Source organism: Bufo bufo, chromosome 1 (genome assembly GCF_905171765.1).
Source record: "Bufo bufo chromosome 1, aBufBuf1.1, whole genome shotgun sequence".
NCBI lineage: Eukaryota > Metazoa > Chordata > Amphibia > Anura > Bufonidae > Bufo > Bufo bufo.
This window is the reverse complement of record NC_053389.1, coordinates 295415737-295441691: the sequence shown is the minus strand read 5'-3', so window position 1 is coordinate 295441691 and position 25955 is coordinate 295415737. Positions and strand designations below refer to the sequence as shown.

The following is a 25955-nucleotide window of genomic DNA, read 5'->3' as shown; positions in this document are numbered from 1 at the left end:
TTCCCTGAAGTCTATGTGCGGGAACGCGTGAAAATACGCCCCAAAGAAGCTCCTGTACTTCTTGGGGTGTAGGGCGTTTTACAGCGCGTTCCTACGCTCTGTAAAACGCTCAAGTGAGAACCACGACCATAGGGGATCATTGGTTTTTGCCTGTTGAGCGTTTTTCAGCTCGTAGGAACACGCTGTAAAACGCTCAGGTGTGAACCCAGCCTTACTGAGTGGAACGATCCAGCTCTCCGTAGCCAGTTTTGTCAGGGATTATCTGAGAGGCTGAAGGACGCTTTGGCCTTTCATGAGAATCCTGAGTCTTTGGACGCCGCTATGTCTTTGGCTGTACATATTGATAGACACCTGAGAGAGAGATCTAAGGGCCCGCTCTCTCAGGACGTTCTATTACATAACGTATTCCTTTGACTCTTTGGGTGAAGAGACTCCTGAGCTTATACCTGGGGAGGAACTCATGCAATTAGGGGGAGCGACTCCTGGATCTGCTTGCAAAAGTAGGAGTCGCAAGCAGGGAGTATGTTTTTTCTGCGGTCAAAGGGGACATTTTATCAATATATGTCCAAGCATTCAGTGGCAAAAAGAGAAACAAAAAGGGACGCCTAAATCCCATCTGACTATCGTAGGTGTGAGTGGGGAGTCAGAGAATGTGCAATTGTCGTTTGCTGGTAGTACCCGATTTCTCGTGACTGCCGAGGTGGCGCTAGAGTCAAAAACTGTGGGATTTGAAGTATTTATTGACAGCGGGGCCGGGGTGAACCTGATTGATGCTCAGTTTGTCTGCATGCACGGGTTATCACTAGAGTTGAGCGAACACCTGGATGTTCGGGTTCGAGAAGTTCGGCCGAACTTCCCGGAAATGTTCGGGTTCGGGATCCGAACCCGATCCGAACTTCGTCCCGAACCCGAACCCCATTGAAGTCAATGGGGACCCGAACTTTTGGGCACTAAAAAGGCTTTAAAACAGCCCAGGAAAGAGCTAGAGGGCTGCAAAAGGCAGCAACATGTAGGTAAATCCCCTGGAAACAAATGTGGATAGGGAAATGAATTAAAATTAAAATTAAAAAAATAAAAATGAACCAATATCAATTGGACAGAGGTCCCATAGCAGAGAATCTGGCTTCACGTCAGCAGAGAATCAGTCTCTTCATGCCATAGCAAAGAATCTGGCTTCATGTCAGCAGAGAATCAGTCTCTTCATGCCATAGCAGAGAATCTGGCTTCATGTCAGCGCAGAATCAGTCTTCATGTCATAGCAGAGAATCAGGCTTCACGTCACCCACCACTGGAACAGGCCACTGTCACACATTTAGGCCCCGGCACCCAGGCAGAGGAGAGAGGTCCCGTAACAGAGAATCTGGCCTGATGTCAGCACAGAATCTGTCTTCATGTCATAGCAGAGAATAAGGCTTCACGTCACCCACCACTGGAACAGGCCACTGTCACACATTTAGGCCCCGGCACCCAGACAGAGGAGAGCGGTCCCGTAACAGAGAATCTGGCCTTATGCCAGCGCAGAATCTGTCTTCATGTCATAGCAGAGAATCAGGCTTCACGTCACCCACCACTGGAACAGGCCACTGTCACACATTTAGGCCCAGGCACCCAGGCAGAGGAGAGAGGTCCCGTAACAGAGAATCTGGCCTTATGTCAGCGCAGAATCTGTCTTCATGTCATAGCAGAGAATCAGGCTTCACGTCACCCACCACTGGAACAGGCCACTGTCACACATTTAGGCCCAGGCACCCAGGCAGAGGAGAGAGGTCCTGTAACAGAGAATCTGGCCTTATGTCAGCGCAGAATCTGTATTCATGTCATAGCAGAGAATCAGGCTTCACGTCACCCACCACTGGAACAGGCCACTGTCACACATTTAGGCCCAGGCACCCAGGCAGAGGAGAGAGGTCCCGTAACAGAGAATCTGGCCTTATGTCAGCGCAGAATCTGTATTCATGTCATAGCAGAGAATCAGGCTTCACGTCACCCACCACTGGAACAGGCCACTGTCACACATTTAGGCCCAGGCACCCAGGCAGAGGAGAGAGGTCCCGTAACAGAGAATCTGGCCTTATGTCAGCGCAGAATCTGTCTTCATGTCATAGCAGAGAATCAGGCTTCACGTCACCCACCACTGGAACAGGCCACTGTCACACATTTAGGCCCAGGCAGAGGAGAGAGGTCCCGTAACAGAGAATCTGGCCTTATGTCAGCGCAGAATCTGTCTTCATGTCATAGCAGAGAATCAGGCTTCACGTCACCCACCACTGGAACAGGCCACTGTCACACATTTAGGCCCAGGCACCCAGGCAGAGGAGAGAGGTCCCGTAACAGAGAATCTGGCCTTATGTCAGTGCAGAATCTGTCTTCATGTCATAGCAGAGAATCAGGCTTCACGTCACCCACCACTGGAACAGGCCACTGTCACACATTTAGGCCCCGGCACCCAGACAGAGGAGAGCGGTCCCGTAACAGAGAATCTGGCCTTATGTCAGCGCAGAATCTGTATTCCTGTCATAGCAGAGAATCAGGCTTCATGTCACCCACCACTGGAACAGGCCACTGTCACACATTTAGGCCCCGGCACCCAGACAGAGGAGAGCGGTCCCGTAACAGAGAATCTGGCCTTATGTCAGCGCAGAATCTGTATTCATGTCATAGCAGAGAATCAGGCTTCACGTCACCCACCACTGGAACAGGCCACTGTCACACATTTAGGCCCCGGCACCCAGACAGAGGAGAGGTTCATTCAACTTTGGGTTGCCCCGCAATATAATGGTAAAATGAAATTAAAAATAGTATTGAATGAGGAAGTGCCCTGGAGTAGAATAATATATTGTTAAGGGGAGGTAGTTAATATCTAATCTGCACAAGGGATGGACAGGTCCTGTGGGATCCATGCCTGGTTCATTTTTATGAACGTCAGCTTGTCCACATTGGCTGTAGACAGGCGGCTGCGTTTGTCTGTAATGACGCCCCCTGCCGTGCTGAATACACGTTCAGACAAAACGCTGGCCGCCGGGCAGGCCAGCACCTCCAAGGCATAAAAGGCTAGCTCTGGCCACGTGGACAATTTGGAGACCCAGAAGTTGAATGGGACCGAACCATCAGTCAGTACGTGAAGGGGTGTGCACAGGTACTGTTCCACCATGTTAGTGAAATGTTGCCTCCTGCTAACACGTTCCGTATCAGGTGGTGGTGCAGTTAGCTGTGGCGTGGTGACAAAACTTTTCCACATCTCTGCCATGCTAACCCTGCCCTCAGAGGAGCTGGCCGTGACACAGCTGCGTTTGGCGACCTCTTGCTCCTCCTCTGCCTTCGCCTGGGGCTTCCACTGGTTCCCCTGTGACATTTGGGAATGCTCTCAGTAGCGCGTCTACCAACGTGCGCTTGTACTCGCGCATCTTCCTATCACGCTCCAGTGTAGGAAGTAAGGTGGGCACATTGTCTTTGTACCGGGGATCCAGCAGGGTGGCAACCCAGTATTCCGCACACGTTAAAATGTGGGCAACTCTGCTGTCGTTGCGCAGGCACTGCAGCATGTAGTCGCTCATGTGTGCCAGGCTGCCCAGAGGTAAGGACAAGCTGTCCTCTGTGGGAGGCGTATCGTCATCGTCCTGTGTTTCCCCCCAGCCACGCACCAGTGATGGGCCCGAGCTGCTTTGGGTGCCACCCCGCTGTGAACATGCTTCATCCTCATCCTCCTCCACCTCCTCCTCATCCTCGTCCTCCAGTAGTGGGCCCTGTCTGGCCACATTTGTACCTGGCCTCTGGTGTTGCAAAAAACCTCCCTCTGAGTCACTTTGAAGAGACTGGCCTGAAAGTGCTAAAAATGACCCCTCTTCCTCCTGGGCCACCTCCTCTTCCATCATCGCCCTAAGTGTTTTCTCAAGGAGACATAGAAGTGGTATTGTAACGCTGATAACAGCGTCATCGCCACTGGCCATGTTGGTGGAGTACTCAAAACAGCGCAACAGGGCACACAGGTCTCGCATGGAGGCCCAGTCATTGGTGGTGAAGTGTGTCTGATCCGCAGTGCGACTGACCCGTGCGTGCTGCAGCTGAAACTCCACTATGGCCTGCTGCTGCTCGCACAGTCTGTCCAGCATATGCAAGGTGGAGTTCCACCTGGTGGGTACGTCGCATATGAGGCGGTGAGCGGGAAGGCCGAAGTTACGCTGTAGCGCAGACAGGCGAGCAGCGGCAGGGTGTGAACAGACGGCCCGCACTTTATGCAGCAGCTCTGACATGTCGGGGTAGTTGCGAATGAACTTCTGCACCACCAAATTCAGCACATGCGCCAGGCAAGGGAGGTGCGTCAAACCTGCTAGTCCCAGAGCTGCAACGAGATTTCGCCCATTATCGCACACCACCAGGCCGGGCTTGAGGCTCACCGGCAGCAACCACTCGTCGGTCTGTTGTTCTATACCCTGCCACAACTCCTGTGCGGTGTGGGGCCTGTCCCCCAAACATATGAGTTTCAGAATGGCCTGCTGACGTTTACCCCGTGCTGTGCTGAAGTTGGTGGTGAAGGTGTGTGGCTGACTGGATGAGCAGGTGGAAGAAGAGGAGGAGGAAGCTGAGTAGGAAGAGGAGGAGACAGGAGGCAAAGAATGTTGCCCTGCGATCCTTGGCGGCTGAAGGACGTGCGCCAAACAGCTCTACGCCTGGGGCCCAGCCGCCACTACATTTACCCAGTGTGCAGTTAGGGAGATATAGCGTCCCTGGCCGGGTTACTGGTCCACGTATCTGTGGTTAGGTGGACCTTGCCACAGATGGCGTTGCGCAGTGCACACTTGATTTTATCGGACACTTGTTTGTGCAGGGAAGGCACGGCTCTCTTGGAGAAGTAGTGGCGGCTGGGAACAACATACTGTGGGACAGCAAGTGACATGAGCTGTTTGAAGCTGTGTGTGTCCACCAGCCTAAATGATTCATAGGCCAGTAGAAATGCTGGCATTCTGGGCCAGGGATCGAGGGTGGCTAGGTGGGAATTTACGCTTTCTCTCAAATGTTTGTGAGATGGAGAGCTGAACGCTGCCGTGTGACATGGTTGAGATGCTTGGTGACGCAGGTGGTGGTGTTGGTGGTACATCCCATGTTTGCTGGGCGGCAGGTGCCAACGTTCCTCCAGAGGCGGAGGAAGAGGCCGAGGCGGCGGCAGCAGCAGAAGAGGCCGAGGCAGCAGCAGCAGAAGAGGTAGCAGGGGGAGCCTGAGTGACTTCTTTGTTTTTAAGGTGTTTACTCCACTGCAGTTCATGCTTTGCATGCAGGTGCCTGGTCATGCAGGTTGTGCTAAGGTTCAGAACATTAATGCCTCGCTTCAGGCTCTGATGGCACAGCGTGCAAACCACTCGGGTCTTGTCGTCAGCACATTGTTTGAAGAAGTGCCATGCCAGGGAACTCCTTGAAGCTGCCTTTGGGGTGCTCGGTCCCAGATGGCGGCGGCCAGTAGCAGGCGGAGTCTCTTGGCGGCGGGTGTTCTGATTTTGCCCACTGCTCCCTCTTTTGCTACGCTGTTGGCTCGGTTTCACCACTGCCTCTTCCTCCGAACTGTGAAAGTCAGTGGCACGACCTTCATTCCATGTGGGGTCTAGGACCTCATCGTCCCCTGCATCGTCTTCCACCCAGTCTTGACCCCTGACCTCCTGTTCAGTCTGCACACTGCAGAAAGACGCAGCAGTTGGCACCTGTGTTTCGTCATCATCAGAGACGTGCTGAGGTGGTATTCCCATGTCCTCATCATCAGGAAACATAAGTGGTTGTGCGTTAGTGCATTCTATCTCTTCCACCCCTAGTGAAGGGCTAGGTGGATGCCCTTGGGAAACCCTGGCAGCAGAGTCTTCAAACAGCATAAGAGACTGCTGCATAACTTGAGGCTCAGACAGTTTCCCTGATATGCATGGGGGTGATGTGACAGACTGATGGGCTTGGTTTTCATGCGCCATCTGTGCGCTTTCTGCAGAAGACTGGGTGGGAGATAATGTGAACGTGCTGGATCCACTGTCGGCCACCCAATTGACTAATGCCTGCACCTGCTCAGGCCTTACCATCCTTAGAACGGCATTGGGCCCCACCAAATATCGCTGTAAATTCTGCTGGCTACTGGGACCTGAGGTAGTTGGTTCACTAGGACGTGTGGCTGTGGCAGAACGGCCACGTCCTCTCCCAGCACCAGAGGGTCCACTAACACCACCACGACCATGTCCACGTCCGCGTCCCTTATTAGATGTTTTCCTCATTGTTCCCGTTCACCACAATTTTGAGAATGGCAAATTTGGGAATGGTTTTTCAACCCAGAAAAAAAAGTGTGCTTTTACGGTCACTGCAAATAACTTGACCGGCTAAAACAGTAGAGATTTGGTTAAATAGAGATGTGAGGCCTGTTTTTTTTTGCGCTGTGTGACAGGTATAGGTTTAATCACAGAATCAGATTTCTATCAGCACGCTAGCGTGTGTCTTAGGTTTTTCTGAATGACACTATCACTAGCTTCAATGTAAGATATTCTTTTTGGGATAGATTTCAAGTAGGCCTCAAATACCAGAAACTAGTTATTTTGCGAATGGCAAATTTGGGAATGGTTTTTCAACCCAGAAAAAAAAGTGTGCCTTTATGGTCACTACAAATAACTTGACCAGCTAAAAGAGTAGAGATTTGGTTAAATAGAGATGTGAGGCCTGTTTTTTTTTGCGCTGTGTGACAGGTATAGGTTTAATCACAGAATCAGATTTCTATCAGCACGCTAGCGTGTGTCTTAGGTTTTTCTGAATGACACTATCACTAGCTTCAATGTAAGATATTCTGTTTGGGATAGATTCCAAGTAGGCCTCAAATACCAGAAACTAGTTATTTTGCGAATGGCAAATTTGGGAATGGTTTTTCAACCCAGAAAAAAAAGTGCGCTTTTACGGTCACTACAAATAACTTGACCAGCTAAAACAGTACAGATTTGGTTGAATAGAAATGTCAGGTCTATTTTTTAGGCGCTGGGTGACAGGCTCAACTTGCCCCTGATGTAATATATGGCGAAAAAATAACCACACTGTTGATGGTTAAATGCACTTGGGTGACACAGGCTCAGCCTGCACCAGATGTAGTATATGGCCAAAAAATAATCAGACTGTTGATGGTTAAATGCACTTCGGTGACACAGGCTCAGCCTGCAGCTGATGTAGGATATAGCACAAAATAACCACACTATCGATGGTTAAATACACTTGGTGATAGCTTGTGCTGGCGCACCCAAGTCACAAAATGGCCGCCGATCACCCCAGAAAAAAAGTGATCTAAAAACGCTCTGGGCAGCCTCAAAAAAGTGAGCAAGTCAATAATAGCACTTCAATGATCCACAGCTGCAGATCGATCACAGAATGAAGTCTTTTGGAGGAGTTAATCTGCCTAATCTCGCCCTAACGTCGCAGCTGCAACCTCTCCCTATACTGATCATAGCAGAGTGACGTGCGGCGCTACGTGACTCCAGCTTAAATAGAGGCTGGGTCACATGGTGCACTGGCCAATCACAGCCATGCCAATAGTAGGCATGGCTGTGATGGCCTCTTGGGCCAAGTAGTATGACGCTTGTTGATTGGCTGCTTTGCAGCCTTTCAAAAAGCGCCAAGAAAGCGCCGAACACCGAACCCGAACCCGGACTTTTACGAAAATGTTCGGGTCCGTGTCACGGACACCCCAAAATTCGGTACGAACCCGAACTATACAGTTCGGGTACGCTCATCCCTAGTTATCACCAAGTACATTAAAAAAGACATTCCTGTATTTGCCATTGATTCTGCCCCTCTTACTCAGAGGTGCCTGTCGCAAGTTTTGCATGATATCAGATTAAGAGTGGATGACTTTCATCAAGAAGTTATCTCGTGTTTTGTCTTGGAAGGTCTCCCTGCACCTATGGTTTTGGGTTTACCGTGGCTTATCAAGCTAGGCAGATTCTGGATTGGGGGGACTATTGCATTGATAATTGTCTCAATACATCCTTTTCTGTGGTTACTACTAAAGCTGTACCCTCTTTTATATCAGTTTGCCGATGTGTTTTCTGAGAGTGGATGTCAGGATTTACCTCCCCATCGGGAATATGATTGCCCTGTCAATCTTATTCCCGGGGCTAAATTGCCTAAATCTAGGTTGTATAATCTTTCTGAATCTGAAAGTCAGGCTATGAGAGAATATATTGCCGAGAGTTTGAAGAAAGGGCACATAAGACCTTCTATGTCTCCAGTGGCTGCAGGATTCCTTTTTGTTAAAAAAAAAAAAAGGATTGAGGTCTTCAGCCATGTCTGGATTTTCCTGAACTAAATCAGATTACTATCCGTGATCCTTACCCTCTTCCTTTGATTCCCGATTTGTTTAACCAGATTATTGGTGCCAAGGTGTTCTCCAAGTTGGGCTTAAAGGAAACCTGTCATCAGGATTTTGTGCATAGAGATGGGGACATGGGTTGCTAGATGGCCACTAGCACATCTGCAATACCCAGTCCCCATAGCTCTGTGTGCTTTTATTGTGTTAAAAAACTGTTTTGATCAATATGCAAATGAACCTGATATGTGTCCTATGTCGGAGATGAGTCCAGCGGAAAGGAGCCCAGCGGAAAGGAGCCCAGCACCGCCCCGCGTCCTCCGAATCTCCTCCTTGCTGGCTGACGTCACAGAGCCGGAGCGCCGAAATCTCGCGATGCGCGTGCTAGCGCATGCGTAGTTCGTTCCCTGTGCTGATGCCAGCACAGGGAATGAACATGATGCCGACACTGCGCATGCGTTTTTTTAACACAATAAAAGCGCAGAGAGCTATGGGGACTGGGTATTGCAGATGTGCTAGCGGCCATCTAGCAGCCCATGTCCCCAGCTCTATGCACAAAATCCTGGTGACAGGTTTCCTTTAAGGGGGGCATATAATGTGATTAGGATCAAGGAAGGGGATGAATGGAAGACCGCTTTTAATACTCCTGATGGGCACTTTGAGAACCTGGTCATGCCTTTCGGGTTGACCAATGCCCCGGCGGTCTTCCAACATTTTGTGAATGACCTCTTTCATCACCTGGTGGGGAGGTTTGTGGTCGTGTATTTGGATGACATTCTTATTTATTCTCCAGACATGGAAACACATCAGAATCATGTGAGACTGGTGTTACAGATCCTAAGGGATAATAAATTGTTTGCAAAATGAGAGAAGTGTGTTTTTGCGGTACACGAGGTGCAGTTTTTAGGCTACCTGCTGTCATCTTTGTGTTTTCGAATGGATCCTGAGAAAGTCCGTGCTGTATTGAACTGAGATCGACCCGAAAATCTGAAGACTCTTAAGCGGCTTTTAGGGTTCACCAACTATTACCGAAAATGTATTAAGAATTATTCGACAATAGCAAAACCCTTAACGGACAATTAGAAAGGGACAGATGTCTCTGTATGGTCTGATTCAGTGTTGCAAGCCTTTTCTGTGATTAAGGAATGCTTCTCTTCTGCTCCCATATTGGTGCAGCCAGATGTGTCAAAACCGTTTATTGTGGAAGTAGACGTATCCGAGGTGGGGGTAGGAGCAGATTTGTCACATTGCCCATCACTTGGTAAATGGCAACCATGTGCATTTTTCTCTAAAATACTATCCCCCGCTGAGAAAATTTTTGATGTGGGTAACAGAGTTGCTGGCCATTAAATTGGCTTTTGAGGAATGGTGTCATTGGGTGAAAGGGGCGATTCATTTGATCACGGTATTCACTGATCACAAAAATCTGGCTTATCTGGAGTCGGTGAAACGACTGAACCCAGGACAAGCCAGATGGGCCCTATTTTTCACCAGATTCAATTTCACTGTCACCTATGGTCCTGGGATTAACAACATCAAGGTGGACGCCTTGTTACTTAGTTTCCCTGGAGGTGGTGATTTTGAAAACCCGAGTCCTATACTGTCTAAAGGGGTGGTGATATCCGCCCTCTACCCTGACCTTAAGGTGAAGGTGTTAGAGGCTCAGGGAGACGCATCAGACTTGTGTCCCTCTGGGAAACTATTTGTGCTAAATTGCATTACAAGGTGTTGGAGGAACATCATTGTATGGTTCTTACAGGACATCCTGGGAGTAGGTCCACTGCCAACCTCATATCTCGTAGATTCTGGTGGCCGGGGTGGCGTAAGTGTGTGAAGGACTATTTGTCAGCCTGTACTACCTGTGCACGTGCCAAGTTGACACATGCTCGACCTTCTGGATCTTTACTTCCGTTACCCATTCCGTCCAGACTATGGACTCATGTATCCCTTGCACAGGTATTTGTTGACAACATTGTGAAACTCCATGGCATTCCTTTTGACGTGGTCTTCTATCGTGGAACTCAGTTTGTTTCCAGATTCTGGAAGGCGTTCTGTACTCGTCTGGGAATTCTACTGTCCTTTTCTTTGGCTTTTCATCCTCAGTCGAACAGACAGACAGAGCATTCTAATCAGAGTCTGGAGACTTACCTGAGATGTTTTTGCAGTACGCAGCCCTGCAGGGTGTTGCGAATGTGAGGTCACGGTTAATAGGCAGAACGAGGGTTGCTCTTGGTACTCACAGTTTATAGAAGACCCTGGGCAGGCGTACAGCAGTGATGGAGAGGCTGGCACATGGATCCTCTGGGGCACTCTCTGTGTATAGGGACCAGGCCAGGTGGTAGGTGAGGTGCCCTGGGTGTTGCAGGTTTAATGTGCCGGTGCAAGATCCCTTTAAGTTCGTGACGCCACTGCCGGTAACGGTGGCACACCAATTTATTGTAGTAATAAGTGAGGAACACAAATTGCAGTGAACCAAAACTTCTTTTACTGAACAGTTTAACTATTTACAGTCTTTAGGCAAAGTTCCATATGTAAAAAGGTGATGACAGGCAGGCTTTACATCAAGTGGCAGGCACAATGTTCTTGCAAGATACTCAGAGGGTTAAACACTTACAGATCAGGCTGCACTTTTCCTCAGAATCCTGTCTGTCTTTATCCAAGGCCCGTATGCCCTATTGCTGGCTTTATCCTTGGTTAGGGAAAACTTCCTCTCGTATATGACTCCTTGCTTTGAATATATCCTTCTGCCCTTCAGCTCTCTGTTTGACTGGAACAAACTTGGCTCTGCACTGTACTCTTCTAGGAACTTGGTTTCTCAGGAGGCAGGATCTTCTCCTGGTGGCAAGCTAGAAGCCTGGGCTATCTAGCTGCATGTCAGAAGCTGCTCCTCAGCTCCTGCCTGGCTGAAGTGAGTCTTGGCTTCTCCACACTCCACCTACTTACTGACTCTTTCCTGTCTGGGCCTAACTATATATACTAGGGGGTTCCCTAGCTCCCTCTACTGTCTAGGAGGAGGAACTACACCCCTAAAGGCCTGGTACACAGGAGATAAACATAAATAACATGACAATACACATTAAAATGTCATATAAAATACAATAACCATGTTCCACAGGAGGTGGAGAACAACGTGGCCCAATTGACCCTTGTGTAGTGCCCACCCTTACGTAGTGGGACACTACATTTTGTATCTGAGAACCAATCGTAGTCAGGAGTCCACTGGTGAGTCACAGTTTTTTGGGGCCTATGGATTTCACCCGCAGTTTTGCACATTTTCTGGTTCTAATACTTCTGGTATCCCTGAGGAAGAACATTTTTCGTCATCATTGTTATCGATATGGCAAAAAATTATGGACCGGAGGAGGTTATGGACCGGAGGAGAGGATGTGCGTGCCGACATCCGACGTTAATGCCAATCGTTTAGTGAATGTCTTTCATCGATCTCACCCGGATAAGGTCGGTCCTGGGTGCCCGGAGCTCTCCCGTAGAAAGGGGGATACTGTCACGGACGTTCCCGTGGCAGTAACCAGGAGATCAGAGAGACTGGCAACACGTGGGTCAAATTGACAAGTTCCTTGTGGATCTTATTGTCTGTGTTTTGGTGAATGCCACACCCCTTGCTTCAGGTGTTGCTTGTTGGTAGTTTACTTTCCCCATAAGTAGCCGCTTCTCACTCTTGGAGGTGCGGTTTATAGATGTTATTCCTGTCTTCTTACTAGCTGGTCGGTTGTACTCTGTGGTGCTTCTGGAGTTGCCAGTTCTACTTTTAGCTAAGTTTAGTATTTTCTTATTGTATTGTGTTTGTTATATTCCCTGTTGTTTGTATCTGGGCCTGAGACAGAGACTTCATTCGTCCATCTGGGAAGGAATGGGTTGTCTCTGGTCCTAACCTTATTCCAGGGCCTTATAGGGAAGTAAGGGCCTAGGTATACTGCATATGAATATTCCTACCTTCAAGGTCTATTCATATTGATAGGTAGTTAGGGCCCGGATTAGGGTTGTTTAGGAGGTGACCTGTTACTTCCCTAGTTTCCGGGCCCAGTTACTGTTCCCCTTCCCTCCTGTTTTCAGTGTGGAGTTTTTCCCCCACACTGATCGTGACACCTGGGAGCCTTCAGAAGATGCCCCAGCTACCATGACAACTGCTTGGCAAACCGCAATTGCATGCATGGGGGGCCAGTCAGAGGGGCGACGGAGCCCCTTCCTCTGTCTAACTTCTTAGATGCTGCAGTTGCTTATTAATGTTTACACCAAAAATTCTCCCACACAGAGAGATGCCAAATATGTTTACATTGAGTGGCGGATAACGTCGCTTAGCTTTAGACTATATCTCTGCAGAGGGATGTTAATCATCCAACTGCAAAACTTTTTTAGTGAAGGTACAGCAGCACTATATATAGAGCTCAGTAGAACAGGCAAAAAATAGTGACCACAAGTAATTATTGTATGTTAAGAGTAAAGTACCTTCTGCTTAATCGGAATTTATGATGCCTGAGCAATGGACATCAGTCCAGAAGGATTGTTGTAGGTGAGTTAATTGTTATGTCTTTTTTTTAATATTTTTTTTTTTACAGTTTACCGCTACTATATTTATTAATTTATATATTTTGCACTATTGGGCCACAGGTTAACAGGAAACCCCCCCTTTCCCCTGTGCACAGGTAATTCCTGTGATGTCATTTATTTCTGCTCCCTCTCAATGTGACAGCCTAATTATGATTTTAATTATCATCTTTTCAACACCCTTATAGAGATGAGCAAATTGATTCTAAATGGATTCATTACGAATTTCTCCATTATTTTTTCTAACAAACGAAACCAAAGCTTTGGTTATTCACTTCAGATGAATCAAGCAAAATGGTGCCTGCTATTTTACTGTTATAATGTGGGGGAAACAGGGCAGGGAGGATCACATGTCCCTGTGGGGGAGTGGGGCTTACCCTCAGGCACCCTGATTGATTGACAGACAGCTTGTCAGCCAATCAGGGGGCAGGATATTGGCCTACCCTGAAGACTCCTGAAGCACAGACGCCGGCAGAGCTCAGCCAGCGAAGTGAGAGGACGTGTGTGCTATGTGCCTGGCTAACACCAATTACAGACACAAGCCAGCAATCTTGAAGGGGTTCTGCACTTTGTTTAAACTGATGATCTATCCTCTGGATAGATCATCAGCATCTGATCGGCGGGGGTCCGACACCCGGGACCCCAGCCGATCAGCTGTTTGAGAAGGCAGCGGCTCTATAGCAGCGCCACGGCCTTCTCACTGTTTACCGCTGGCCCAGTGACGTCACGACTAGTATCAACTTGCCTGGGCGGGGCTAAGCTCCATTCAAGTGAACGGAGCTTTGCCGCGCCCAGGCAAGTTGATACTAGTCGTGATGTCACTTCTCAAACAGCTGATCAGAGGATAGATTATCAGTTTAAACAAAGTGCAGAACCCCTTTAAGGGATAGTTTAGCAATATATTTAGTTACATAAATTGAACCAATGGGTAGGGAAGTCTGGGTTTTATCAGAGAGGGAGAGCATAAGGGAATTGTTCTGTGTGTGTGTTTTAGGGCTCATGCACACGGCTGTTGCCCAGCCATGGCCATATTGCGGCCCGCATACGGCGGGTCCACAATACACGGGCACCGGCCGTGTGCACACTGCATCATGGATGTGAACCCATTCACTTGAATATGTCCACAATCCGGGAGATGCGATGCGGAACGAAAGCACGGATCGGAAGCACCATGGAGTGCTTCCGTGGTGTTTCTGTCCGTGCCCTCCGCACCACAAAAAATAGAAAATTTTCTATTTTTTTTTTTTGTGGTGCGAACGGTCCACGGACCCATTCAAGTTGATGGTGTCTCTATCCTTCCTGGCCGCGGCGGATGTTGTCCGTGCATTGGGGACCGCAAATTGCACGGAACGGCCGAACAATAGCCGTGTGCATGAGCCCTTAGATACAGAAGCTTATCAGATGGTATCACACAATTTTTGCGAGTCCCCTAGTCAAAATTCCTATTCTTGGAAAATGGACAAGAATAGGACATGTTCTATAATTTGCAGCATCCATGTTCTGTCCACATTCTATTGCAGACCCATTGACTTGAGTGGGCCTGCTGTCCGTATTTTGCGGACCAGAAGTCAATGGGTCTGCAAAAAAATGTGGATCACACACGGACGGTATCCTTATTTTGCAGATCCGCAATTTGCAGACCGCAAAACAGATATGGTCTTGTGCCTGAGAGCTTACATACACACTTCAGTAGACAAAACACAAAATATTTGATAAAGGATCATTAGACTGTATTGCACATGATTGAATACAGAAGCACAACAGACAGTATCTGAGATGACAAGCTTAGATACACACCACAGCAGACAGTATTTCACATAATAGTCTTAGATACACACCACACTAGGCAGTATTACACACAACAGGCAATGTTACAGCCACAGAAGGCTGTATCGTACATGATAGGATTATATACAGATAGTAGTAGGAGGCCACACTTCTGCCTTGTTTTTGGTAGGTACTAGAAAGTTAGATTATTATTGAGGACAAATAGGATGACCTTGTGGACTAAATGTCTCACTCCTCCTCTCGGTCACAGCAGGTTGATACCGATGTAACATCTGATTCTGACACTGCATTTGATCCAAGGGTCATAGCATTTCTCTTGGTCCTCCTCCTTTCGGGCCCAGAGAAGCCTTTCACTTGCATCTCTGTCTTTACTGACCCCTCCTAGTGGTGCCTTCTTTTTTTTCTAAGAAGAGGCAAAAACACCCCATGTGCTGTGTAATGTACTCAAAACAGTCTTCCTGTTGATGAGCTGTCTGAAAAGTGTCAGCGTCAGTGTTTGGATTGCCATGAGATAGAGGTGGGCGGGGGGCCCAATGTATAGATGTGTTGGTGATAGTGGCAGTTGTAGCCACGGTGGTGGCGGTAGATGCAGTGGTAACTGAGTTTTCTTCTCTATGGCAGTATTACTTTTGGCTGGCTGTCCGTAAAAATTCTCTCTTTTTAAAAATGTTACACAGTTCCTCACCTCACCCAAATTGTATTCTTCTATGTGGCAGTAGTACTTCTGACCAGTTGTCTGTAAAGATTCTCTCATTTTAGATATGTCACAAAGTTCTGCTCCAAATTTTAGGCATCTGCCCCCAATAAGGGACAATTTATGGAAAAGTTGTGGTTTTAGACTGGATGTTCACAGCATTAACCATGCGTTTATCCATATATTTATATATATATATGTCAGTGTCACTTATTATTTGCTATCCTTGCATTAAAAAAATTAAAACTGGGCGGGGCAGGGGAGTCTTTTGAGTGAAAAATAAAGAGTTCTAGGAGACCTCAGTATGCCATATATCATTTGAAGGCCATTTGGAGCACTTTTGATTGGCGTAGAATTGATTAGGACTCCAATTTTTGGGTTGATTTGTTAGAATCCGACCCAAAACTAATTTCAACAACTTTCTACACTCTAACATATTACAGCCAAGCGGATAAATCCAGTAAAATGATGTTAATACAATAATAAAAATATATCCTAAATGCAATGGTTAAAATGATATTGGTATTTGGTTTTTCTTCTTCATTTATTTCTTCCTTTCCTACTACTTCTACCTCCCTTTGCTATGTTTTTTTATAGGTTTGGAATGCAAACCTGTGCAGTCTGCCACAGTGATCCAAACGAGCCAGTATGCCTTCCCTGCGACCATATTTTCTGCAGGGCTTGTTTGAGCAAGTGGTTGCAAACTGTAAATAATAATACATGTCCACTGTGTAAAGCACCGCTACCAGACGGCTTCGCTGTTGTTGTGTCTAATGAAATCAGGTAATTGTACTTTTCATATCTTCATATTTAAAGTTTAGTTTCACTATTAGAGTACCTCCACATGGGATGTAATTGGATTTACATGTGGATGTGCCACGGATTTTTTTGCAGACTTGCTCCAGATTTCACCTTGTACATTTCAAAATGCTAAATTTGTGGTGGAAATCAGAGCATAAATCAGTTTATACTGCAGGTTGTTTTTTGCAACATGTGTATGAGGAGATTTCTTAAAATCTCATCTTGATTACTAGTACTGTAAAACACTGTAGATTTGACACAAGCAAATCTATGGCAGCAAATTTTCAGCATTTCAGCCACATACAAATGTATCTTTGTTATTTACAGTACATTTATACAATGCTGAGCAATGTTACTTTTATTATACTGATTGTTATAGTCCATTGCCATCACAATTTTGCCAGCTTGGGTTGTCCGGGTTCAGAGCTGAACCCGTCATATCCCCATTTTCACCCAGACAGTATCTGAGATGACAAGCTTAGATAAACACCACACCAGACAGTATTGCACATGATAGCCTTAGATACAAACCACACTAGGCAGTATTACATACAACAGGCAATGTTACAGCCACAGATGGCTGTATCGTACATGATAGGATTATATACAGATAGTAGTAGGAGGCCACACTTCTTCCTTGTTTTTGGTAGGCACTAGATTATTATTGAGGACAAATAGGATGACATTGTGGACTGAATGTTTCACTCCTCCTCTCGGTCACAGCAGGTTGATGCCGATGTAACCTGTGAATCTGACACTGCCTTTGAGCCAAGGGTCATAGCATTTCTCTTGCTCCTCCTCTTTGCGGGACCAGAGAAGCCTATCACTTGCATCTCTGTCTTTACTGACCCCTCCTAGTGGGGTGCCTTCTTTTTTCCTAAGAGGCAAAACCGTAAATACAGTCCTGATCAAAAGTTTAAGACCACTTGAAAAATGGCAAAAAATCATATTTAGCATGGCTGGATCTTAACAAGGTTCCAAGTAGAGCTTCAACATGCAACAAGAAGAAATGGGAGGGAGACAAAACATTTTTTGAGCATTCAATTTAATGAAAACAACGAATAAACTGAAACAGGCTGTTTTTCAGCTGATCAAAAGTTTAGGACCACACCTCCAAAAAAAAAACGAAACCCCCCCAAAACAGAAATCCAACTTCCAAACATGAACTCAGTAATGAGTAGCTCCGCCGTTATTGTTTATCACTTCCAAAATTCGTTTCGGCATGCTTGATGCAAGCGTTTCCATGAGGTGAGTGGGAACATTTCTCCAAGTGGTGAAGACGGCCGCACAAAGGCCATCTACTGTCTGGAACTGTTGTCCATTTTTGTAAACTTCCCTTGCCATCCATCCCCAAAGGTTCTCAATTGGATTTAGATCAGGGGAACACGCAGGATGGGCCAAAAGAGTGATGTTATTCTCCTGGAAGAAGTCCCTTGTCCTGCGGGCATTGTGTACTGTAGCGTTGTCCTGTTGAAAAACCCAGTCGTTACAGACGAGGACCCTCACTCATGAGGAATGCTCTCTGCAACATCTGCACATAGCCAGCGGCCGTTTGACGCCCCTGCACTTCCTGAAGCTCCATTGTTCCACTGAAGGAAAAAGTACCCCAGACCATTATGGCGCCCCCTCCACTGTGGCGCGTAGAAAACATCTCAGGTGGGATTTGCTTGTCATGCCAGTAACGTTGGAAACCATCAGGACCATCAAGGTTAAATCTTTTCTCATCAGAGAATAAAACTTTCTTCCACCTTTGAATGTCCCATGTTTGGTGCTCTCTTGCAAAGTCCAAACGAGCAGTTCTGTGGCGTTCAAGGAGACGAGGTCTTTGAAGACGTTTTTTTGTTTTTGAAGCCCTTCAGTCTCAGATGCCGTCTGATGGTTATGGGGCTGCAGTCAGCACCAGTAAGGGCCTTAATTTGTGTCGAGGATCGTCCAGTGTCTTGACAGACAGCCAATTGGATCTTCCGGCTCAGTGCTGATAAAAAAAAATTGGGGTCTTCCACTTGACTTTTTGGTTCCATAACCCTCAGGATCATTTAAGAAATTCCAAATGACTGTTTTACTGCGTCCCACCTCAGCAGCGATGGCGCGCTGTGAGCGACCCTGCTTATGCAGTTCAACAACCCGACCACGTTCAAAAAGGGAGAGGTTTTTTTGCCTTTGCCATCACAATGTGTGACTACCAGACAGAAAATGACAATGAATCCACATCTTTGCACAGATTTGGCCTTTTAAAGGCATGTGGTCCTAAAATTTGGATCAGCTGAAAAACAGCCTGTTTCAGTTTAATCGTTATTTTCAATTAATTGAATGCTCAAAAAATGTTTTGTCTCACTCGCATTTCTTCTTGTTGCATGTTGAAGCTCTACTTGGAACCTTGTTAAGATCCAACAATGTAAAATATGATTTTTTGCCATTTTTAAAGTGGTCTTAAACTTTTGATCAGGACTGTATCCCCATTTTCACCCAGACTGTGAGCCCGGTGACGTCACCAGGACTAATGGGTGGTCTATAGTGCTGCCCTAGCCTGTAAAACAGCCAGTTTTACAGCAAATTTGGGAAGACATTCACATAAAATATTACTTAACAGCTCTATGAACAACCTTCTGGTATAGAATAAATGATGATTGTTTGTTAACGTCTCCATTATTTAAAGGGATTCCATACAGAAATATATCCAGTTTCGAAAACGATGTAACGGATTCTTCGTTGATATCATATGTACCATGTGCTTCAAAGACGATACTCCACCAGACAAGGAGGTCATTGACCATCTTCTCTCTCTACTTTTTGCCAGCGTTGGTAAGTGTTTATTTTCTCTTTGGTTTTCATAAAAGGCAGATTTTAACATTTAACCAATAATCATCTTTGTAATCTCAGAGCAAAAGTCTTGCACAAGATCGCTTTCCCCATTTGAAGATGCAGTTGATAAAACACCGGTGCTTCGCTCAGTCATACTGAAGCTGCTATTGAAATACAGGTAACGAGTGTGATGAATGTAGATCATTTTTCTTTACTCTGCATACTCACAAAATGTGGAGTGTCACATGATTAATATAATATATGTTTACAAACTCATTATTTCAGTTTTAGGGATATAATGGGGTATGCCCAGGAGTATTTTTGCAAGGTGGAGAGAAACAACCTTCTTACTGTGCTGGACACCACAGAAGTCTACTTGCTGTTTGTAAACTGCCTAGAGGTAATGTACACATATGGCCTTTCAGACTATAATATGGAATTCCCATGATGTGCTACAAGTAGACTGACACACCCTGGAGAAGTTTATGGTGTATTCACACATAGCAGGTTTGTTGCAGAAAACGGTCATTTTTCCAGTCTTCTGAATGAGGCTTTCAGATATGCAGTATACAGATGTAGCAGTTCTGATCACATTTTCTTATTTCCCAGTCTATTATTTTCCACATTGTGAGACAAATAAAAGTGATATGATAAATAATGTGCTATCTGGGTTCTTACCTAGATCAGTGGTGGCAAACTTATGGCATGGGTGCCAGAGGCAGGACTCAGAGGCCTCTCTGTGAGCACCCGCACCCTGGAAAAAGCCTATGGTGTACCAATATGCCTTTTCCTTTTATTCATCAGTGCAGGGCGTACTATGAACAGCACAGGCAGCGCACTGAATGTAGGCAGCTATTATAGCTAAATGATAAAGTACATGGAAGATATGCTATACTGGACTGTAGGATTCAGGTTAGATTGCCGTGTTGGCACTTTGCGATAAATAAGTGGGTTTTGGGTTGCAGTTTGGGCACTCGGTCTAAAAAAGGTTCGCCATCACTGACCTAGATCCTTAACGTGAACCAGGGGTGGATTGGCAATGCATTGTACCCGGAAACTTCCCGGTGGGCCGCATGTCTTTTCATGTGCAGTGGGCCAGTGGAGCACAGCTATGGTTTTAAACACTTGCAGCCAGCGCACGCCAATACACATATCGCGTGCTGCTCTGCTCAGTCCTGAGTCCCGACTGTCTAACTCTGAAACTTCTGGGCTGTGAGTATGTGCAGGCATCCCTGCTGTGCTCTCTCATTATCATAATGACAGCACAGCAGGGCAGGCGATGTGACCCTGTGCAATCTGCCGGCAAGCCCAGTTATCATGATACAGGCTAGTTCAGGGCCCTCAGCTTGCCAATGTTATGAGACAGATAGATGGGAAGGGGCATGGGAGGGGGTGGATAAAAGGAAGATTAAAAAAACATTTTTATTGAAGTTAAAATATTGTGTTAGAGGAAAAAAAAACATAAATGTGTAAAGCCCCATTCACATGACTGTATATTTGGTCTGCATCCGATCTGCATATTTTGCAGATAGTATGAGGACCCATTCATTTTAATGGACTGCACTGTGTGCTGTCCGCATCCGTAAGTCCATTCTGTGGTCCCGCAAAAAATAAAAAAACATGAGCTAGACATTTCTAACAGGGCTGAATGTGCGGGACTGCAAAACGGTCCCGTCGTGTGACTGGATCCAAACTCAAAGTGAAAGACTTATATTACTGAAGCCAGTTGTGAAATAAAATGAATGAACAAAAATTATAACTATAACAAAAATAAAAAGATAAGTGAAAAAGCTACAAATAAAAGATGAAAATTGATGGAAAACATGGACAAGAAAAACCTTAACCCCTTTCTGACATGGAAATTTTCCCTTTTTGCATTTTAGTTTTTTACTCCCCGCCTTCCCAGAACCTTAACTTTTTTATTTTTCTGTTCACATAGCGGTATGATGATGATTTTTTTTCAGGACAAGTTATACTTTCTAATAGCACCATTTAATATGCATATACCTGTAACTGATCCGCTTCCGTTAATGGACGCTTCCTAGCTTGCGCCGAGGACCACAAGCACCGCACTGGACACCACAACCACCGCAGACTCCACAAACGCCGTAGCTTAACTGGAGCCGCGCCGTCTTCCTTCCACCCTGAATGAACCTCCAGCATTCAGGACCGTGTGGGAAAGATCTCTCCTCCAGGGAATATGCAGAGCATAGCAATCCCCAGCGTGATGCAGCAGTTCCCTCCAATAACGAGACGAGGCTTCGTTTTGAAGGGTTAGAAAAACATGAACTCTTTATTGAGGGCTACCCGCCCGTATTTATGCAGGTCCCCATCTGGTGTACACGCCCCTAGGGGACCAGAAGGAGGACTGTGACACAGGACAGACACGTAGCACTCAGGATACAACACATCCCCACAATGCATCATAGTTTCCTCCTCTCTGCCCTGGAGACACCCGAAGAGCAATTCAATTATCTCTCAGGACAAAGGGAAATCGCCAATACACATATGGGAACAACAGGACAGGAATCCCCACCCAAACACACAATGTCACACCCTCCCAGCCAACACAGACATTTAACCTATTCCCAGATAGCTCAAGTCTGAGGGCATATAATTAGGGGAATGCCGCTCAGAGTACACAAATACAATAAAATTAGCTATCTGGGTGCCATTTTTTAATCCATACGGATGGGTCTGTCACAAATTCCAACCGCGTTCGGTCCTATTAACAGTCCAGACATGCGGCATAGTTCTGTTACACAGTTCTTGAAGGGTAATATGTCCCGGGGCCATAGTCATAGGGCAGGAGGCTAGCCATAAGTTTTCTACAATGCCCAGTGGCAAATGGCAGTTTGTCACACATCTCCCCTTTGGGGGGAAGACTAACCAGGCACCTGACCTTCTGTCGGTCAGTGCCTCCGTTAGTCAATCCACCAACCCACAGTAACCAAATGCCCGAGTAGCCCACCCACAACAAACAGGTACAAGGGTGACCCAACCACAAGAAACAGTTACTGCACCTGGGTATTTTGCTGTGGGGACTTGAGGGAGGGCAGAGGCCGACTGCACTCTGCCCAGCTGCCAGCTCTTCTGCTGGGGTGCTGAGACCATAGTCCGGCTCAGTAGCCAGAGGAACATGGGAGTCAGTAGGGGTTAACATCGCCTCTGTTAACCCTGAGGCCACGTTAGGAGTTAACTGGGGAGGGGAATTTGTACTTACCCCCTCCTCCTGTTGTCCTGGTGAGGGTAGTGGGGGATCTGGACAGGCTGTCCAGCATCCCGGTAGGTCAGGCGCAGAGACCACGGTCCCATCTGCGCCGTCTGGGCGATTGGTGTCTCCCCTTGTTATGGTAAGCTGCCGCTGGGGAGAGAGGGTGCTGCGCTCCTCTCCCTGAAACACAGGCTGCCGCTGGGGAGGAAGGACGACATCTTCAGCTCCCTGGGGTACACACTGCCGCTGGGGGGGAAGGAGGGCACCTTCAGCTCCCTGTAACACACACTGCCGCTGGGGAGGAAGGACAACACCTTCAGATCCCTGGGGTTCACACTGCCGCTGGGGAGGAAGGACAACACCTTCAGATCCCTGGGGTTCACACTGCCGCTGGGAGGGAAGGACGACACCTTCGGCCCCCTGGGGTACACACTGCCGCTGGGGAGGAAGGAGGGCACCTTCAGCTCCCTGTAACACACACTGCCACTGGGGAGGGAGGACGACACCTTCAGCTCCCTGGGGTTCACACTGCCGCTGGGGGGGAAAGACGACACTTTCGGCCCCTGGGGTACACACTGCCGCTGGGAGGGAAGGACGACACCTTCGGCCCCCTGTAACTCACGTTTTTGCTGGGGCGCAGGGACGAAATACTTCGCTATCTCTGCCCGATATTCTGCTTCCTTCTGCAGATACTCCGCCAGTTCTCTCCTCACTTCCGGTACAAGTTCCTCTGTTAGGAGGGGCCTGTAGATAGCCAACCGCCTTTTCAGTATAGCGTCAAACCGTACGTGACTATACCAATATTCCAGTTTTGCTTGGTGTTCCCAGGATGCTGCTCCTCGCACTAGGGAAGCCATCCCACCGCTTGCCACCAATGTAACGGATCCCCTTCAATAACGAGACGAGGCTCCGTTTTGAAGGGTTAGAAAAACATGAACTCTTTATTGAGTGCTACCCGCCCGTATTTATGCAGGTCCCTATCTGGTGTACACGCCCCTAGGGGACCAGAAGGAGGACTGTGACACAGGACAGACACGTAGCACTCAGGATACAACACATCCCCACAATGCATCATGGTTTCCTCCTCTCTGCCCTGGAGACACCCGAAGAGCAATTCAATTATCTCTCAGGACAAAGGGAAATCACCAATACACATGTGGGAACAACAGGACCGTAATCCCCACCCAAACACACAATGTCACACCCTCCCAGCCAACACAGACATTTAACCTATTCCCAGATAGGTCAAGTCTGAGGGCATATCATTAGGGGAATGCCGCTCAGAGTACACAAATACAATAAAATTAGCTATCTGGGTGCCATTTTTTAATCCATTCGGATGGGTCTGTCACAAGTTCCAACCGCGTTCGGTCCTATTAACAGTCCAGACATGCGGCATAGTTCTGTTACACAGTTCTTGAAGGGTAATATGTCCCGGGGCCATAGTTGTAGGGCAGGAGGCTAGCCATAAGTTTTCTACAATGCCCAGTGGCAAATGGCAGTTTGTCACAATACCATTTGCATACGATGTAGCGGTAAGCTGGAAAAAAAATTCCAAATGGGGTGGAATTGAAAAAAAATCATAATTCCAACACAATTTAATTTTTTTATTTTTTTTACGGCATTCACTATGCAGTAAGACTGACTAGTGCTCATCATTCTCTAGGTCAGTACGATTAAAGCGATAGCACATATGTATAGTTTTTCTTGTATTTTGATGCTGAAAAAAATATACCGTTGAAGCTAGTTTTTATAAGTAAGAACTGTTCTAGTAAAGGCATATGCTGTTGACAAATACAAAGGTGCGAATCCACATGTTTTGTTAAATTATACAGTAACAGGTTTTCAGACCCCACCTCCTTTGTTTGGCCACGCCTGCTATATGTTCGGCTCCACCTACAATATGGGGCCACTTCTACCTTTTTTTCCAGGGCCACTTTGAGTTGAACACACATCAAAATAGAAGAGGATTTTTTTTTTTACTGTGGGAGCATGAGACTATGGATTTCTCTGCCAGCGGGGATTCTGATAGATGGTTCATTGAACAAGTTCAAGAGCGGCTTGGCTGCCTTTCTTGACTATAATACCACTAGTAATCGGTATTAGATTTCTGGAGATTGTAATGTTTATCCAGGGATTTATTCTGATTGTCAGATTTGGAGCAGAGATAATTTTATCTGTAATATAGAGCAGTTGGCATCCCCTCACAGGGTTTTTTTTGCCCTCCCCTGGATAAACATAGTAGAGTTATAGGTTGGACTAGATGGGCCTGTGTATCAACTATGTAGATGTAGGCAAATCCCACCGATGATCTTTATTGTTTTTCGCCAGTCTGGCTGTCCCTCAAAGTGTACTTTACGATGAAACATGTCACAGGTATGTTGGATATCTACATGCACAAACCTTTGTTCACCAGTATGCATATGTATGGCCAGTTGCAGGTCTGATTCATGAAATGATGTGGGCACAAGTGCATTGAATTAATTTAGATGAGTTCCTACATCATTACAACACTTTTATAACAAAAGACCCAACTCTTTCTTGGACCTAGGTCTATCAGATATACTAAATTTAGGTAAGAGCCAGCTTTTTTTCTGTTCTGGTTAAAAGTTGCCTTGAACAGATGGAAGTAATAACTATGGACCAGAATTCGACTCACAAGAGAAAGCCATGTGCAGACATTGAGCCAGCAATGAATTCTAGGATAATTCAACTCTGAAGTCAACTGAATTGTGAATGCATTTAAAGACTGTAACACTAACTGGAAATCAAGATCAGTACAAAAGAAGTAATATAATCAGGTATATCAAAAAAGAAAAAGAAGCCCAAATTCTTTCTCAAATAGGAAAGGAGTTTAAAGGGGTTTTCCACCCTTTAGATATTGATGATTTATCCTCCAGGTAGGTCATCAATATCAGATTAGTGGGGGATCAAACACCCAGTACCCCTTCTGATTTTGGCTCCAGTACCAGCTGCTGCTGAAAACTGTTAATTGATGTGGGTGCTGGATGTTGGACCCCCACTGATCTGATATTGCTCACCTATCTGACGAGTAGGTCAATATCTAAAATCTGTAAAACGCCACTGTATGCCAAAATTGCACCAGAATTTTGGGGAATTCAGAAGACTGTCTAAATCTTAGACATGGCTGGTAACTCTGCTCTATAATTTTGTTAAAGTTACTGACGTGGCATAAGGATTGCTGTTTTGGTGCCCATGTGTCGTGCTCTGCCCGCTTAGGCCCTGCAATGTATTGGAAAGACAAAAACAGTTCCTCCACCGTTTTACAGGTTTTGTCCCTACGGCGTTCCCTTTGTGGAAAACTGACCTGTACCCTTCATTCTTCGGGTCAGTATAATTACAACAATACCACATATGTATAGGTTTTATATGTCGAAAAACTGTAAAAATAAATTTAAACTTTTTAATATTGACTTTTTTTATAGTTATGGCTACAGAGCTGTGTGAGAGCTTATTTTTTGCGGGATGATATGTAGTTTTTATTGATACCATTTTGTGTGACTTTTTATCACATTTTATTAAATTTTTTGGGGAGCGAGAAGTGATGAAAAAATGGTGAATCGGCCATTTTCATACTTTTTTTTCTGTTATGCTGTTTGCCATATTAGAAAAATATTTATTTTAATAGTACGGACGTTTTCGGATGCAGCGATGCCCATGATATTTATTAATTTATTTTATTCTAATGAAAGGGGGTGATTAAATTTTTATTTTTTACTTTTTTATTTTTTAATTTTACTTTTTTGTTTTTTTAGCCAGTCCAG

General features: G+C 46.2%; 1 protein-coding gene across 1 annotated transcript in view; it reads left to right on the top strand.

Moving 5' to 3' along the window:
* Nucleotides 1-25955, top strand: part of LOC121008297 (E3 ubiquitin-protein ligase RNF213-like) — a 253825-nt gene that overhangs the window by 177868 nt on the left and 50002 nt on the right. The window contains exons 34-37 of the mRNA XM_040440749.1: nt 15951-16136; nt 18811-18956; nt 19035-19134; nt 19242-19356. Of these exons, the coding sequence (XP_040296683.1) occupies nt 15951-16136; nt 18811-18956; nt 19035-19134; nt 19242-19356 (547 nt within the window). The remainder of the gene's footprint in view (nt 1-15950; nt 16137-18810; nt 18957-19034; nt 19135-19241; nt 19357-25955) is intronic.